The sequence below is a fragment of the Leptopilina boulardi genome, unplaced genomic scaffold (assembly GCF_019393585.1).
Source record: "Leptopilina boulardi isolate dan_hultmark-lab unplaced genomic scaffold, ZJU_Lbou_2.1 LbouV2_248, whole genome shotgun sequence".
NCBI classification, from domain to species: Eukaryota; Metazoa; Arthropoda; class Insecta; order Hymenoptera; family Figitidae; genus Leptopilina; species Leptopilina boulardi.
In genome coordinates this window covers 3178603-3194999 of record NW_026137805.1, presented here as the reverse complement: position 1 = coordinate 3194999, position 16397 = coordinate 3178603, and the positions used below count along the sequence as shown (strand labels likewise).

General features: G+C 26.9%; 1 protein-coding gene across 3 annotated transcripts; it reads left to right on the top strand.

Moving 5' to 3' along the window:
• The first annotated feature begins 4146 nt into the window (after positions 1-4146).
• LOC127280609 (uncharacterized) lies at positions 4147-16050 on the top strand. Of its 3 annotated transcripts, XM_051303731.1 has the most exons (5): positions 4147-4468; positions 6135-6289; positions 6907-7080; positions 7956-8129; positions 9868-16050. In XM_051303731.1, the coding sequence occupies exon 5, from the start codon at positions 10117-10119 to the stop codon at positions 13738-13740; it is 3624 nt and encodes a 1207-aa protein (XP_051159688.1). In that variant the 5' UTR covers positions 4147-4468; positions 6135-6289; positions 6907-7080; positions 7956-8129; positions 9868-10116; the 3' UTR covers positions 13741-16050. The 3 variants fall into 3 exon arrangements, with proteins under 3 accessions (XP_051159688.1, XP_051159690.1, XP_051159689.1); XM_051303733.1 differs by lacking the exon at positions 6907-7080; XM_051303732.1 differs by lacking the exons at positions 6135-6289; positions 6907-7080 and adding an exon at positions 5356-5519.
• Positions 16051-16397: the final 347 nt, after the last annotated feature.

Sequence of the window (16397 nt, the reverse complement as noted above, 5' to 3'; positions counted from 1 at the left end):
AATTTGTGTACATTTTATTGTTTGTTAATTGTATTACGTAATGACTTTTGCTTTGTGAACTCAAGGATGAAAGTTATCCGACTGTAAAATTAATTTACGACTCAAACTTTGTTATACTCTTGTAGCGCAATGTTTACCATAATTGTTGTGCGATGTTTCAAATTTTAAAACAATTATATTCAACATACCGCAAAAAATAGAGAAACAATTGCAAGTTTATGATTATCATTCATTTTTGCCAGCCAAAACACACTTTTTTGTTTCGTTGTGTAAAATGCAATAAAATGATATTCTGGTTTTGTTAGATATTTTTTCTTATTAGCTAATAAAATGAAAAACAGTATTAGGGTTGTTTACCTGACTCGGGACAATTGTAACAGGGGCGCGACAATAATACGGTAGAAGCAACAGTGGACGGCCGTGAGCTTTGACCCGGTGACCCGGAGTGCGTAGGCTGCTGGAGGGTAGGTGGAGGACCGGGAGCCTACTCTCCATCTCCCCTCTAGCTCACTCGTATTCCCTTTGCTTCTCTCTCTGTCTATCTCTCTACATGCGGGTTGGAATCGATACCTGCCTACCCTGCAGTACAACCTACTCCGCCTAGACTCGGTTCTTCCTTAAAATGAGGCACAAATTTATCTTATTCTCAAACGGATCATTTCAAAATTTTATCTTATCAAATGGATATTAACATGTTTTTAATAACTTGTCAAAAGTTTGCATTCTTTTTCTTTTTTATTGGCAGGTATCAATCTACTGTAATAATTACTGAAAATTAATGGAAAAAACAGGTTATTAATGTACACATTTTTCTCCTAAAATAGAAGAATTTCTTTCTCTTTTTGTTATTCATTAAACACTTTATTATGTAATAGTTGTTGTTTATATTCTTCCTGATATATTTACTTTAAAGTATTCAATATTCTAAAAAATGGCAAATGTCAACTGCCCAATCATCAATTTGGACCTCGAATTATTATAATCAGTAACCCTAAAATCATCTACAAAAACTACACAACAATATTAGTTATCACTTATACAGCATTATACATTATTACTTTTCTCAGTGTGAAATGAATTTTATACATATTCTAATCGTAATTATTTCTATTATAAAAGCAGAAAAGTATTCATTTACTTTATCTATTATCGCATTATCATAATTATTTTCTTTAAACGTTTACTAGAGTTACTGTATAGCACTTGTCGTCGTTTCTTGTGTCAGAAATTGGTTTTTTTAGAGTAAATATAATGTCAGTAGCATATGCGACACGAGAAGATTTATCACAGTTTTCTAAAAGTCTAAAAGTTCCAAGCTATGAATAGGATGGTTTTAAAAAATTTATTTGTATTTCTTTCATGCTTTCTATTATCTTTGTGATTTGTAAATAAAACTTTTTTAAAACAAAATATTTTTTTTTCTCAAAGTTTCATACATGTAAATTACATAGATATCGAATCCCGTGCAGAAAGTTTGACCGGGCCCTGGTCGGGGCCAGATCGGGAAATCTGGCTTAGCCCCGACATGGAATTTTTCCGATTTGACCGCCACTTAAATTTTTGTAGAAATATCATAATTTATATAATTAATAAATAAACACTATAAAATTAAGATTGTATAATTTTAATTTGAACTTGTTATTTTATTTGCTAATAAAAAAGAATTGAATTTTTTAAATTCTTTTTGGTGATACAATAAAAACAGTTTACTTTTAGAGATTTTTAACAAGTAAAAATTGCATTTGAATAAACATTATAATTTTTAGTCAATAAGAAACAATTTTTATGACATAACCTTAAATTTGACAAACGTTTATTATAAAATTCTTAAAATTTTAATTTTTATTCAAATGAACCTTTTAATTATGTTAAAAATAGAATTGTTTATATCCTTCGATCAAAACCGTGTTTAACAGAACGATCTTTATATACAATACAGGAGAGATAGAGTTTGTTTGGTTTAACCGAAAGAGCGGCGACTACTATCGATTGAACTCTTCTACATGTAGGGGAGAGCGGGGCAAAGCCGCTATGTGGGGCAAAGGCGTTTTTCAAAATATCTTCCTTCTTTCTTATCTAATACAATTTTTGTTTACAGTTTATTATTAATATGATTAAAGCAATTAATTAGAAAAGAAAAAAACTCGAAAATATTAAGTACAATAAGAAATATAATATAAAAATAGTTTTTGCAAGGAAGAGATGAAAATTTCGTTGATCGAAGATTCAAATTTAAAAAATAGTTTTAAGCACTTGGGTCTTAAAAATATTTCGATTGAATAAATGAATCATTTATCTACACGATCTGCATTAAATTTAAATTCATTTTTTTATTTATATAAGTGAAATTTTAAAAATAAAAAATGTTTGTCATTGGGGGCAAAGCCGTTTAAAAAATGTTTTGTAAAAACAGTTGAAAATGAAAATCTGCATTACCTTTAGACATGAAGGATTTCTAACTTCAAGCGCATCAAATGTCAACAAAAATGTTATATATTTTATTCAATAAAATAACTCCAAAATTTGTCTATTGGTAAATATTGTTATTCTTAAAAAATGTTTGTAAACAATATATGTATGTATATCAATATAATGTATATTATTATTAATTTAAAATACAATTAAACAATAAAAAAATGTACTTTTAAATATTATTAATAATTAAAAATACAATTACAAAATAAAAAGAAATTATTATAAAACTAGCAAAATTACACGCGCGCAAGCGCGCGTCCAACTTTAATTGCAATGGTTATTTTAAAATAATAATAATAATAATAATAATAATAATAATAATAATAATAATAATAATAATAATAATAATAATAATAATAATAATAATAATAATAATAATAATAATAATAATAATAATAATAATAATAATAATTCTGCATCAATGGAGAAATAAATTAATAATAGGTATATTTCTAATTTTCACGTTATCATTTATTTATACACAGAAAAAAATGAGTTTGATGTTATATAAATAAATAAATTTAAGTAAAAATTTTAAAATATAAATATTAAAGTTTTAGAAATAAATATTTTTGATAAAGTCAATGTTCGATGAATTTTTTATAATCTTTCAAATTACAAAAAATTAATTATGCTAAATATTTTTTTGTATTTTCTATAAATATTTCGTTGCAAATGAAAATTTTAAAATGTTTTTTTTTTCAAAAAATTTAATTAACTGATAATTAATAAATATTAAAAAATTATGTAATCAAAAAAAAAATTTAAATTAACAGAAAATTATTAATTATATTTTAAAAAGTAAAAAATTAAATTAAAAAATATTTAAAAATTTTGAAAAAATAAAACCTAAAAAAAATTTGTAATGTTTTAAACTTTAAACTTAAATTAAAAATTAAAATCAAATTGAAAATTTTTTAAAAAAGCAAACTATTTTTATATTGTTTATAGATAAAAAAATATAACAATTTAATAATTAATAATAAAAACAAATTAATAATAATAAATTTATGAATAATAATTTATAATAAATAATAATGAATAATGAAAAAATAATGAAAGATAAATAATAATTATAAGTTAAAATGTTCTAATTATCTGTAATAATCATTATATTTAAAAAAATGTATATATAATATAATAAATTTATAAATAATAATAAAAATTATATTATAATTAAAACTTTTTTTTCTATAAATACCAAGTAGGAAATATACTGGTGCTGCACACAATGAACAATATCTTTTTTTACTTTAAACTGTCACTTACAATATATGACTTAATTAATGACGATGAATAAAAATATCCGTCATGTTAACCATAAAATATTACGAAATCAAGAATTGTCAAAATTTTAGAAAAACAAAAGGAACAAAATACGACTAACTTCAAGTGTGGACAGACGGAATGAATGAATGAATACGGAAATTATTATAGTTAATAATATACAAATATCCATTAAATGAAAACAAATATTTTAATTTCATTTTATTTACAGACTTCAATTTTATTTTTTAAATTTCAAATTTCCCATTTTTCACACTGCGCATGTGCATGCATTTCTGACGCTGAAAGCATAAGGGCCAACGCACAATAGCTTCGCGAAAGTCGTTCGCGAACGAGATGCATGAGATAGAAAAGGATACGAATATATCGCTTTCGCGAAGCTATTCTGTTTAGGCCTTTAATCATTACATTGAATTTATCCTCTTTTTTTTTTATTGTTTTTTTAATTCACTGTTTGTTTTTTATTCACTTATAAAAAAGGTGGTTGACATTAAAAAAAAAATATGAATGTGTTGAAATAGAAAAAAATAGATTAATACAGATCTAAAATTTACTTATTAAAAGTTGATCGTTTTGAATTCAAATTCGCCATTTTGGTATAGTTTCATACGACAGGAAGTGTCGACTTGTGGCGCTACCAGTAAACTTCCACTAAAACCATTTCTTCCTCATGTTCCTCATTGTTCTACTCGTCGCAGAGAGAAGTGTAAGTAAAAAAGTGAATTCTTTGTTAATATCATTTGAGTGTTTAAAATTTTTTTTATTGATCTATTCGGTGTTCTTGTTAGTTATTTTATTCGTCCGAAATTCAGAAATACTCTTCAAATAAGTAAGAATCGGGTTCTAAATTGAATTAAAATAGTAAATTTTTGCGGTGTGAGATTCTATGTCCGCCCCATTTTGTGCACGCTTGGCTTGGCGTCATTTTTTCCCCACAATCGTAGAATGTGGTTCACAGAATTTTTGCGTTATTAATCGATAAATTTTTGTAAAAATAGATATTATTTCGGTATTTCTGTATTTTATTTACAAAATTAATCGAATTTATAATATATTGGATGATGGAATAATCGTTAATAGTAAATATATTCATCGTAAATGGAAGTGCAATTTTTTCTCACTCTAGAAGCATCGGTGCTATTTTCTCTATTATTTTACTTTGCTCGCGATCAAAAATATATTGCCAACTTGTGACGTCACACACATAATGTATATATATATTTATTTATTTCAAAAAATTATTTTCAATCTATTCATTAATACTTAATTATATAATATATAATTTCAACAATATATTATAATAATCTTAATTAATTAATAATAGTATTAATATTTAAATATATTAAATTGTGTATTTTCACTTAAAAATTTCACAACATAACCTATAATTTTAGTTTCTAATGTCCCTTTCTTCAGATCGCGTCACATATTCAAAAAACAAAACAAAACTCAAAAATGTGTCTATCAATAAATATTATTATATTTAAAAAATATTTGTAAACTAATTAAAAGTATTTTATCTATTTATTTTTATAAAATAGAGTTTGTTTAACTAGAAAAAACAATTTCTATAGTATTATTTTCTTCTTGCAGTTAACGTTTTATTTGGAAATCCTCAGTTTCATCGTTCTGATTTGAAATAATCAGTTGCATTGTCAGTTACCATTTTTGCGTTTTGAAAGAATCAATTGCAACGTCACTTACCGGTATTCTTGGATATCCTGCATTTCACTTGTCATTTTCTGCTTTCGTGTGAGGTAAGAATTTTTAATAAAAAATATTGAGATTTTAATTGGATTTTCTTAAAATTATATTCCCCGCGATATTACGGGTATAAATGTAAAGGGATTACACAATCGATATTATTCTTATTTTCAATTATTACATATTGCCATTTTAATTTTTTTTAATATTTAAATATTAAGAAAGATTAATTTTATTAATTTATTGAATATTATTATATTATTATTAATTTATTCTTATAAAATAGAATTTGTTTAACTGGAAAAAATTATTTCCATAATTTTATTTTCTTTTTCCAAATTTCAAATCAATTTTGTGTAAAAAAATAAAAAAAAAATCGTCCATGGGAAAACAGAATTATTTTTAAAAATTATTTTTTGCATTTATTCTTATAAAATAGAGTATGTTTAACTAAAAAATATTATTACCACAATTTTATTTTCTTTTTCCAAATTTTTAACCAATTATTTTCAAAAAAAAGAAACTTAAAAATGTGTCTATCAATAAATATTATTCTATTTAAAAAATATTTGTAAACCTATTAAAAGTATTTTATCTATTTATTTTTATAAAATAGAGTTTGTTTAACTAGAAAAAACAATTTCTATAGTATTATTTTCTTCTTGCAGTTAACGTTTTATTTGGAAATCCTCAGTTTCATCGTCAATCATCGTTCTGATTTGAAGATACCGTTTTTGCGTTTTGAAAGAATCAATTGCATCGTCACTTACCGGTATTCTTGGATATTCTGCATTTCACTTGTCATTTTCTGCTTTCGTGTGAGGTAAGAATTTTTATTAAAAAATATTGAGATTTTGATTGGATTTTCCTAATATTATATTCCCCGCGATATTGCGGGTATAAATGTAAAGGGATTACACAATCGATATTATTCTTATTTTCAATTATAACATATTGCCATTTTAATTTTTTTAATATTTAAATATTCAAAAAGATTAAATTTATTAATTTATTGAATATTATTATATTATTATTAATTTATTCTTATAAAATAGAATTTCTTTAACTGGAAAAAAATTATTTCCATAATTTTATTTTCTTTTTCCAAATTTCAAATCAATTTTGTGGAAAAAAATAAAAAAAAAAAATCGTCCATGGGTAAACAGAATTATTTTTAAAAATTATTTTTTGCATTTATTCTTATAAAATTGAGTATGTTTAACTAAAAAATATTATTACCACAATTTTATTTTCTTTTTTCAAATTTTTAACAAATTATTTTCAAAAAAAAAAAAATTAAAAATGTGTCTATCAATAAATATTATTATATTTAAAAAAAATTTGTAAACCTATTAAAAGTATTTTATCTATTTATTTTTAAAAAATAGTGTTTGTTTAACTAGAAAAAACAATTTCTATAGTTTTATTTTCACCTTGCAGCAACCGTTTTGATTGGAAATCCTCTGTTTCATCGTCAATCATCGTTCTGATTTGAAATAATCAGTTGCATTGTCAGTTACCATTTTTGCGTTTTGAAAGAATCAATTGCAACGTCACTTACCGGTATTCTTGGATATCCTGCATTTCACTTGTCATTTTCTGCTTTCGTGTGAGGTAAGAATTTTTAATAAAAAATATTGGGATTTTGATTGGATTTTCCTAATATTATATTCCCCGCGATATTGCGGGTATAAATGTAAAGGGATTACACAATCGATATTATTCTTATTTTCAATTATAACATATTGCCATTTTAATTTTTTTAATATTTAAATATTCAAAAAGATTAAATTTATTAATTTATTGAATATTATTATATTATTATTAATTTATTCTTATAAAATAGAATTTATTTAACTGGAAAAAATTATTTCCATAATTTTATTTTCTTTTTCCAAATTTCAAGTCAATTTTGTGGAAAAAAATAAAAAAAAAAAATCGTCCATGGGTAAACAGAATTATTTTTAAAAATTATTTTTTGCATTTATTCTTATAAAATTGAGTATGTTTAACTAAAAAATATTATTACCACAATTTTATTTTCTTTTTTCAAATTTTTAACCAATTTAATATGTAATACAATCTGAAGAAAGGGACATTAGAAGCAAATGAATTGTAGGTTGTGTTTACGACAGTTTTACTTGAACTAAAAGTTTATTTTTGATTTTGTAAGACTGATATCAGATTTATTGAATATTTTGAATGTAAAGAAGATATATTAATATTATTTTGCATTACAAGTTGAACTTCTTTGTGTATTTTCACTTTAAAATTTCACAACATAACCTATAATTTTATCTTTTAAAGTCCCTTTCTTCAGATCACGTCACATATTAAAAAAAAACTCAAAAATGTGTCTATCAGTAAATATTATTATATTTAAAAAATATTTGTAAACCTATTAAAAGTATTTTATCTATTTATTCTTATAAAATAGTGTTTGTTTAACTAGAAAAAACAATTTCTATAGTTTTATTTTCACCTTGCAGTTATAGTGTTGATTGGAAATCCTCAGTTTCATCGTCAATCATCGTTCTGATTTGAAGTAATCAGTTGCATTGTCAGTCACCGTTTTTGCGTTTTGAAAGAATCAATTGCATCGTCACTTACCGGTGTTCTTGGATATCCTGCATTTCACTTGTTATTTTCGGCATTAGTGTGAGGTAAGAATTTTTAATAAAATATTGAGATTTTGCATGGATTTCACTAAAATTATTTACCCCGAGATATCTCGGATCTAACCGCAGATGGGATAACACAATCGATATTGTTCACATTTTTACTTGAGAGGCTGATAGTAAAAGTGGGTTATAATTTGAATGGGAGTAATAATGGGTTAAAAGCTTTGCGAGCAAAAACGGGTTAAGATATTTTGATTAATTTATCTATTTAGAAGAGATATTGATGACTATTCTTTGGGACGCATGAATATTCCCTTCATTAGATTTGGCGGATCTTTTTTGGTGTCAAATTAAAAATTATCGAATTTACATTTAGTAGAATTTAAAAAAAAAGATTTTATAATGAGCCCAATTTTAATATAAAAAAATTACTATTTAACAAATTTCTGATTTTGTAGAATTTCTATTTAACTGGACTGTGATAGAGCAGATTTTCTAATAAATCCAATTTTCAAGTAATACAATTTCCATATGACAAAATTTATATCTCGAAAAATGTTTATTAAAAAAATTTTTTATGTATTAGAATTGTTCTTTTGTCGAAGTTCTATTTATCCAAATATTCACTTAAAAGTGTTTTAATAAACAGAATTTCCAATTAAAAGAATTTCTATATAAAAAAATTCTCATTTAACAAAAGTTTTATTCAAAAAATTTCTATAGAATCTAATTTTTATTTGATAATGTAGTCATTTGACAGAAATTCTTCTAAGCTAAATTTTTAAGACAATTCTATTAACCCTATAAAAAGAAACTGAATTTTCTCACCCTCTAAAGGGTAACTGGGGTGTCCATACACCCTTCAAACTTATGTAAAAAGGTTTCTATTTGACATAAAACTAATTATATATAGTGATTTATATTGGTTTTTAGTAAGGAAAACAATAGTTTTACTGATTTTTTGATAAAATAAAAAAAAAAAAAACTTGAAAAAAAGAAAAAAAAATGAAAAATTTGTCAAATTTGTCTTTTTTTAAAAAAATGTTTTAGTTTTTCGAAAATTTGACTATTTAAAAATAATCTATCAGATTTTGAAAGGTGAAAAAATATTGTTTTTTGCATTAATTAAAAAAATATAATTTCTTGAACAACTAAAGTGCAAAAAAATAGAAGAAAATTGACCAATTGAAAAAATGACAAAAATTAATTATTAAATAGATTTTATCAATTAATATTTATTAAAATAGGTGTTATAAATAAAAAAGTTCACAAATTGAATATGCATATAATATATGTGAATATATTATTATCAATTATAATTCTCAATTGAAATTTCATATCAAGTTATAAATAAAAAATGTTTTTTCTAACAATATATATGTTTTGTTTAAAAATGTATTTTTGCAACACTAACCTCTAAAGTTAAATTAAATTTTACATAAAATTTAAATTCACTTATTTTGTGAATTTTGTAACGTTAGGGGGTAACAATAGTTTTTAATTTGACACTACAAAAATTCCGTCAAGTCTAATGATGGGAACATTTTCTTTTAAAATTATTATTTAAATAAATATTTTAAACCTGAAATTACTATAAAAACCCATTTTTGCTCGCAATTTTTTTATATCACACTTTTGTTCGCACTCAAATTTTACTCCACTTTTGCTATCTGACCCTCACTTATTACTTATTGCCATTTTAATTTTTTTTATATTTAAATATTAAGAAATATTAAAATTATTAATTTATTAAATATTATATTATTATTTTTTTACTCAGGTCTTGTTGTGTTACGAGTCTATCAACTTGGATCATTATTGGAGTTTTAATTGAATTTGTTGTCAACAATGCTTTTGCTGAATGTTGTAAGGAATCTTTGCTTTGCTGCATTGGACAAGATTCTGCGTGTGTCGTGCAAAAAACATTATCGAATGTCATTATAGAAACTTTTTTTGATAAACCGTGTTATTGTACATGTATATAGTTTTAAGATAGATTTTAGTTAATTGTTTAACATTTATTATTGTAATGAGTGATAAGAAAAAAGAAACAAACAAATCTCCTCCATCACGTGCAGATATTGAAAATGCACAACGTCGCGTTGAACAAATAAATGCGATTAATAGACGCAATGTTTCGCGACAATTTGTTCCATTGTTGCCAAGGCGTAGTGATAATAATTCGGGCAGTAATCATAATTCAAATAGTGTTGATAGTAATCGTATTCGTACAGTGTACAGTAGATTTACTCCCTTATTTCCGCGTCGTTGTCAACAATCTGACAATGGTCAGAATTGTAATGTGAATCGAGTACGTCGACAGTTGTTTCCTCCGCGTGATGAAGAACATTTAAATCAAGAACAAAGTGCATCTACAAGTGTTAATTTTGTTTACCGTCAAGATCAATCTCAAGAAATAATACCCACGAATCATCAACAGTTGTTTCCTCTTCAACAAGACGCACATTTAAATCAAGAGCCAAATGCATTGCCAAGTTTCAATTTTGTTTACCGTCAAGATCAATCTCTTCAAGAAGACATCTCCGCTGATCATCGACAACCTGAGCAACCTTTTCTTAACGACGAAAATACTGTAATGTCAATTAATGACAATTATCAGCCTTTTATATCAAACATCAACAATGACGATAGAACTTTGTCGTGGCAAAAAAATTTAAATCTTTTAAATATTGAATCAAGTGAATCTGGCGATTTGGGTGAAGAAAATGAATTTCAACGCTGTCCAATTCCAAGGAAGCGATTTAAATTAAATTTAGGCAGTGATAAAAGAAGCGAAAAAACAACAAACGAAGCTGAAAATGAAAAAAACACGCCAACAGAGAAATTTGAATTACCAAAATCGTTATCGACACAAAAAAATTATGCCAACGAACCACAACCGTCAACAAGTAAACAAGCTGATGTACAAGATGCAGTTTCATTTATATCAATGGTCACAAAGAAGTCAATGAAGAAAACTACTGATAAAATACAGAATACCCGTAAAAAGACTCCCAAAAAACAATCATTGAAAAACAAAAAAGAAACACCTCAAAAAGTCGATAAATCATCAACAACAGCAGTAGACGACAACGACGATGATGATGATGATGATGATGATGAAGATTTAAAACTTCAAACAAAATTTACGATAAAGACTGGTTTTTCTGATTCTTTTTGTTGCTGTCCAGAACTTCGGGATTTGGTAATTAATCAAGTGAAAGTGCTATCGAGAATGACTATATTGGTTACAATTTTTATAAACTTTGCACTTCGTCATCCCACAAATGATTATTTACGTAAAATCTGGTCCGAACAAGGTCCCGATTATAATTCAATATTTCCGTTGTTTAAAGAAAATTCTACAGAACCAAGAACTGATGCAAAAAAAGAAATGCATAATAAATTGAAAAATGAATTTATTCCTCAGTTTAGTGAGTTCATGGGTGGCAAATTTGAATTATTTAATTGCACAAATCTCTCTTCTCAAATACAGGAAATGGCAATTCAATTAAATGTCAATTACTTGACAAATCTTCATTATCATGCCAGGAGTCGACTTGCTACGTTCTTCAAACATGAATTATTTAAAAAAAACAAATCTACAATGAAATTGAATAAAAAGGAAACTACAGAACGCCAACAGGAGCGAACAAGAGTTTACCGTGAAAAAAAATTAATTCGTAGATTACGTAACAAGAAAAAAAGGGAGAAGTGGGCAAAAAAAAAGAAAAAAATAAAACAACTGTATCGAGAAGAAAGAAGAGCAAGACGTGCTGAATTAGAAAGGTTACATCCCTATGAGCCGCATGTGGAAAAATTAATTTTTAGAAACGTTAAAAAATTAAAACAAAATCGCGATATAATACAAAGACAAATTGTTTATGATTTACCTCCAAAAGGCAAAAATAGAGGTAAAAAATATCGAGAACGTTTAACATTAAAAAAAAACAACAAAAACTGGGAAAAACCATCACGTAAGAATAAATCATCGAAGCCATCGACAAAAAAAAGTAAAATTATTAATTCTAAAGAGGCCACAAAAAAAGTGCAGGACAATGAAGAGGAGGAAGAATTGAATCATAGGAAAATCATTAAAACAAAACTTGACAATCTTCTCAAATACAATGAATGTGATAATGAAACTCTGAAGGCCTTGAATTTGGAAAATTTGGATTTTCGAGATCTTAAAAGAAGAAAGGAATGTCACAAATTTTTTATATTTTTTCATCGTTTACAAGATTATTTTGCACGTGAAGGAATCAAAAGTTTTATTCTTGTACCAATCATGAGTCCTGGTCTAAAGTACATTACGTACACGAATACGGCGTTAAAACTGTTGGAAAATGAATTGAAAAAAGTAGCACCAGATTATACATGTACTAAAAAAGCACCGGAAAAGTTTACCGTCAATGAAATTACAGCACAAGAACTCATGCACAAAGACATTATTTCGCCATTAAAAGAAAAATCAAAGTTGCTGCATGCTGAAAAAATTGGTTTGGAAAGAAATTTTCAATATTTGGAAAAAGCAAATAATCCAAAAAATTCAGAAGAATTGTCAAACATAAAAAATCAAATAAAAGAAATTACAAAAAAATTGACTCCAATCAAAAAGGAAATACAATTGGAGAACAAACGACATCAAGACATTAAAAATCAACGACGTCCGGAGAAAATTAATGAAAATGATGAAAGATGGAACAACATGTTTGACATATCTAAAATACAAGTCAACAAAGAGAAATTGAAATTTTCCAAAACAATAATGACGGATGGTGTGGCTGTGTCTGTAATTTATAATCTTGTTAAACCAAAAAATATAACAAATTTTTCTCCTTTACAGCAACAAGAATCGCGAGATTTAACAAAATATGAAGTGTTCAAGGGTCTTGACCCAGGTTTGAAATTTGGATTTGCTGGAGTAGAAAGAAAAATGAATGATAATTTCGATATTAAATGTATAGATAAACATATAAAAATTTCTACAAAATCTTACAGATGGCAAACTCAGGAGAATAAGAGACAAAGCATTCTTTATAATGAGACAAAAAATTATAAAAAATATTATCACGATTTGCAAGTAAGTGAAAAATATCGTGACAAAGTAAATCACAAAGATCCTCAACAAATTTTAATATCAACAGAATATTTATTGACAGCGCTAAAACGAAACCAACCTTATTTTGAAAAACGAAAAATAGCGGCTTTGAAATGGGACAAGTACATGTCAGTACAACGTGAAACAGATCTCTTAGCAAATTACATGGTTGGCGATGTAAAGAGGAAACAACTGTTGGTGATTGGATCACCTGAAATATCACCATGGATGCGTGGCCACGTGCGGATGCCGTTAAGAAAAGTTGTGAGGAGATTAATCGAAAAGCAATCTAAATATCCAAATTTACGAATTGTTTTTATCGATGAACATCGAACCACAAAACTTTGCAGCACTTGCAACGAAAACATGGACATTTTCAGAAACAGAACAGCTTATTGTGCATCATGTAAAATCTCATGGAATCGTGATGTAAACGCGGGTAGAAACATTTTAAATTTGGGACTTGTGAAATTGGGAATAATAAATAAAGAACAATTGCCAAATTGGAGTGATTTTCGAGCGTTAAAAAATATCCAAGATTGGAATGAATAGGGGGAGATTTGTCTTTCCAATAGTCTTCTCACTAGATGAGGGGTAAAGGGGTTAGTTTAATACTGACTCTTTTTTACATGTCCGTAAGGACGTAGGGAAAAGCGAGGCAAAGCCGCTAATGTAACTCTATTTTTTATTTCATTATATTTTCGCGCGGTTATTTCAATTGTTTTTCAATTTGAATAGATGGTAAAGTAGATATTTTAATGAAACAGTGGAGAATCTAATTCAAAATGTGAGGTTAAAAATACAAGTAATGATTATTTTTTATAAAATATCTCAAATTCTTTTAAAAAAATGTACTAAATACTTATGTTTCAAAGATATTCGGCCATTTACTGCAAGTTCGTACAGTTTTAACGGCTACAATTTTCTTCCTTTTAAAAATATAAGCAAAAACGTCGCTGCCCCGCCATAAGGGGCAAAGCCGTTTTTTTGCATCTTCTTGAAAATAATTAAATTAAATAATCATGCTTATAATAAATTAAAGAATTATTATTAAAATTTGTTGTTAATTAGTTTGAAATTAATTAGAAAAAAAATCACGTAAATTGATGGTGTAATAACGAAAATATTTAAAAATAAACGTTACATTAGCGTCTTTGCCCCGCTCTCCCCTATACTCTATCATACACCTGCATACATATTATGAACTCTGAAGGTTATCACCTTGTGTGAAAGATTATGACATCCCAGATTTCTATCTTCCTCCCGCCCATCTTCACGTCTCGTGTGTCATTCAAATAGCGAGTCACAATTTTTTTTTAAATTTAATTTATGAGGTTTTGAATAAAAATAAAATGTTTATTTTTCCTTCATATATGAAAAAGATACACTATAGATTAATGCTCTTTCCGCAATGTGAAATTACTTTTGTTGGTGGAGGCGAAAAAAACAAGTAGCAAAGAAATGGAATTTCTTCTCCGTTGAAATATACCAAGTCGAGCCTCGCGGTACATTGTGTGCAAATTGAATTTTATACTTTAATGAGAGAGGTTAGGTACATTTGTAAATACATGATTTTTTGCTCTTTTTATTTTTTATTTCATGTTTTTCATCTTCCACTTTGTTTACCTTTTTACATAAAATTTCCTCCAAAAAGATTCCTTTCTAAATCACTGTCTAATAAAATATTTGTTTGCAATTTTCGTATCTCTTTAGTATTTAGGGATATTTTTTAGATAATTGTAAATTATTATTATTTTATGAGAAATATTGTCGCAAAATTACTACCAGCTTCAATTGTCTCACCAATGGCAAGCTTGCCACGCAAGCTCAAGGCAAACTTACTGAGCATGAATAACTGTAAAGAATATAACATTTTTATATTTTCAAACAATCTAAATTTTCAACAAGTTAGGTAGGTGCGTTGGTTGTAATATTAAGGTAATATTACGTGATACTTGGGATTATATAATCGATTTAAAAATTTAATTAAATTTCCTAAAACTAATTTCCAGATTAAGTTTGCACTAATTTTTTTATAACTGAAGGTTTAAAACGAATAATAATAATAATCGACAGTGCGCTCTGACTCACGCTCTATAATACAAGTCAAGTAAAATGAAATATAAGATGTTCTTCTTATCAAAGTGAAAAATCTATTTTACAACAAAATGAAAAAAGATCCTTACTTACGAAAAAGAAGAGCTCTTGACAAAATGAATGCGCTTAAATAAAAAAGACATGAAGAAATTTCTTTCTTTAAAAGTAGGTGACCTATGAAAATCAAATTTTCATATAAATGAATAACGATTGTAAAAATATATTCATTCTTTTGAACAACACTTATTCTTTTTTTATCATAAGTCACGTTCTCCTTTTTTGTTATTAAAATAATAATTAATAAAGAGATCTTAACGTTAAAATTTTCGTGCTTCATCAACAATTTATCCAATTTCCTCAATATCTCTCCTTCTCATTTTGCAGAGAGTGGAAAGCGTTTGTCATCGCAAAGCGGAAAGCGAATCCAACCGCGCTCGCCCGTAATAATGATATCTCGTTTTGCGGGGCTGCTGTTGTAACGCAAAACCCTCGACGAGATACTTGAAAAGTAGAACGGTCCAATCGACCGCGAGGAAGGAAAGGAGAGAGCGCCTATATATAATACTGTGGCGTCGGACACAGCGACGACGACGACGACGACGACTGTGTGAGGAGAGTGAGTTTGGTTCGAAACAGGTCCGCATTCAACAGGCCTCGAATCGCTGACCCGGATCCTCGAGGCCGAGACGTCCCGGCTTTTCACGAACCAAATTATCGGACCTCACCCCTTTCACTTCGATCCTCTTTTCCCTACGTTATCAGCAACTTCGACATCCGGGCAACGATAAAAGCACGCGCTCTTTCCTCTCTCTTTTTCTCTTTCTCTTTCTTTCATATATAAATTTTTTCGATATTTCTTTTTGGGCTTTCTTGGACCAGTTGGCATATGTCAAGCTTGTTAAACCAGACTATTTAGTCGAGATTTTTTTCAGAAAAACAATGAGAGAGAGAGAGAGAGAAGACCTGTAGAATGTTAAACGTAACCTCGAATTCACTATGGACTTGAATTTTGTAGAATACTTTTCGAATTTTAACGCTTCTTTTAAAACATAACTTAGAAATGGTAGAAATGGAATTTCCAAACAAAATAATTTTATTGATTTTTATAATTG

Bases quoted from the DNA above. Each gene is read 5' to 3' on its own strand.
- LOC127280609 (XM_051303733.1), top strand. From the start codon at position 10,117: ATGAGTGATAAGAAAAAAGAAACAAACAAATCTCCTCCATCACGTGCA.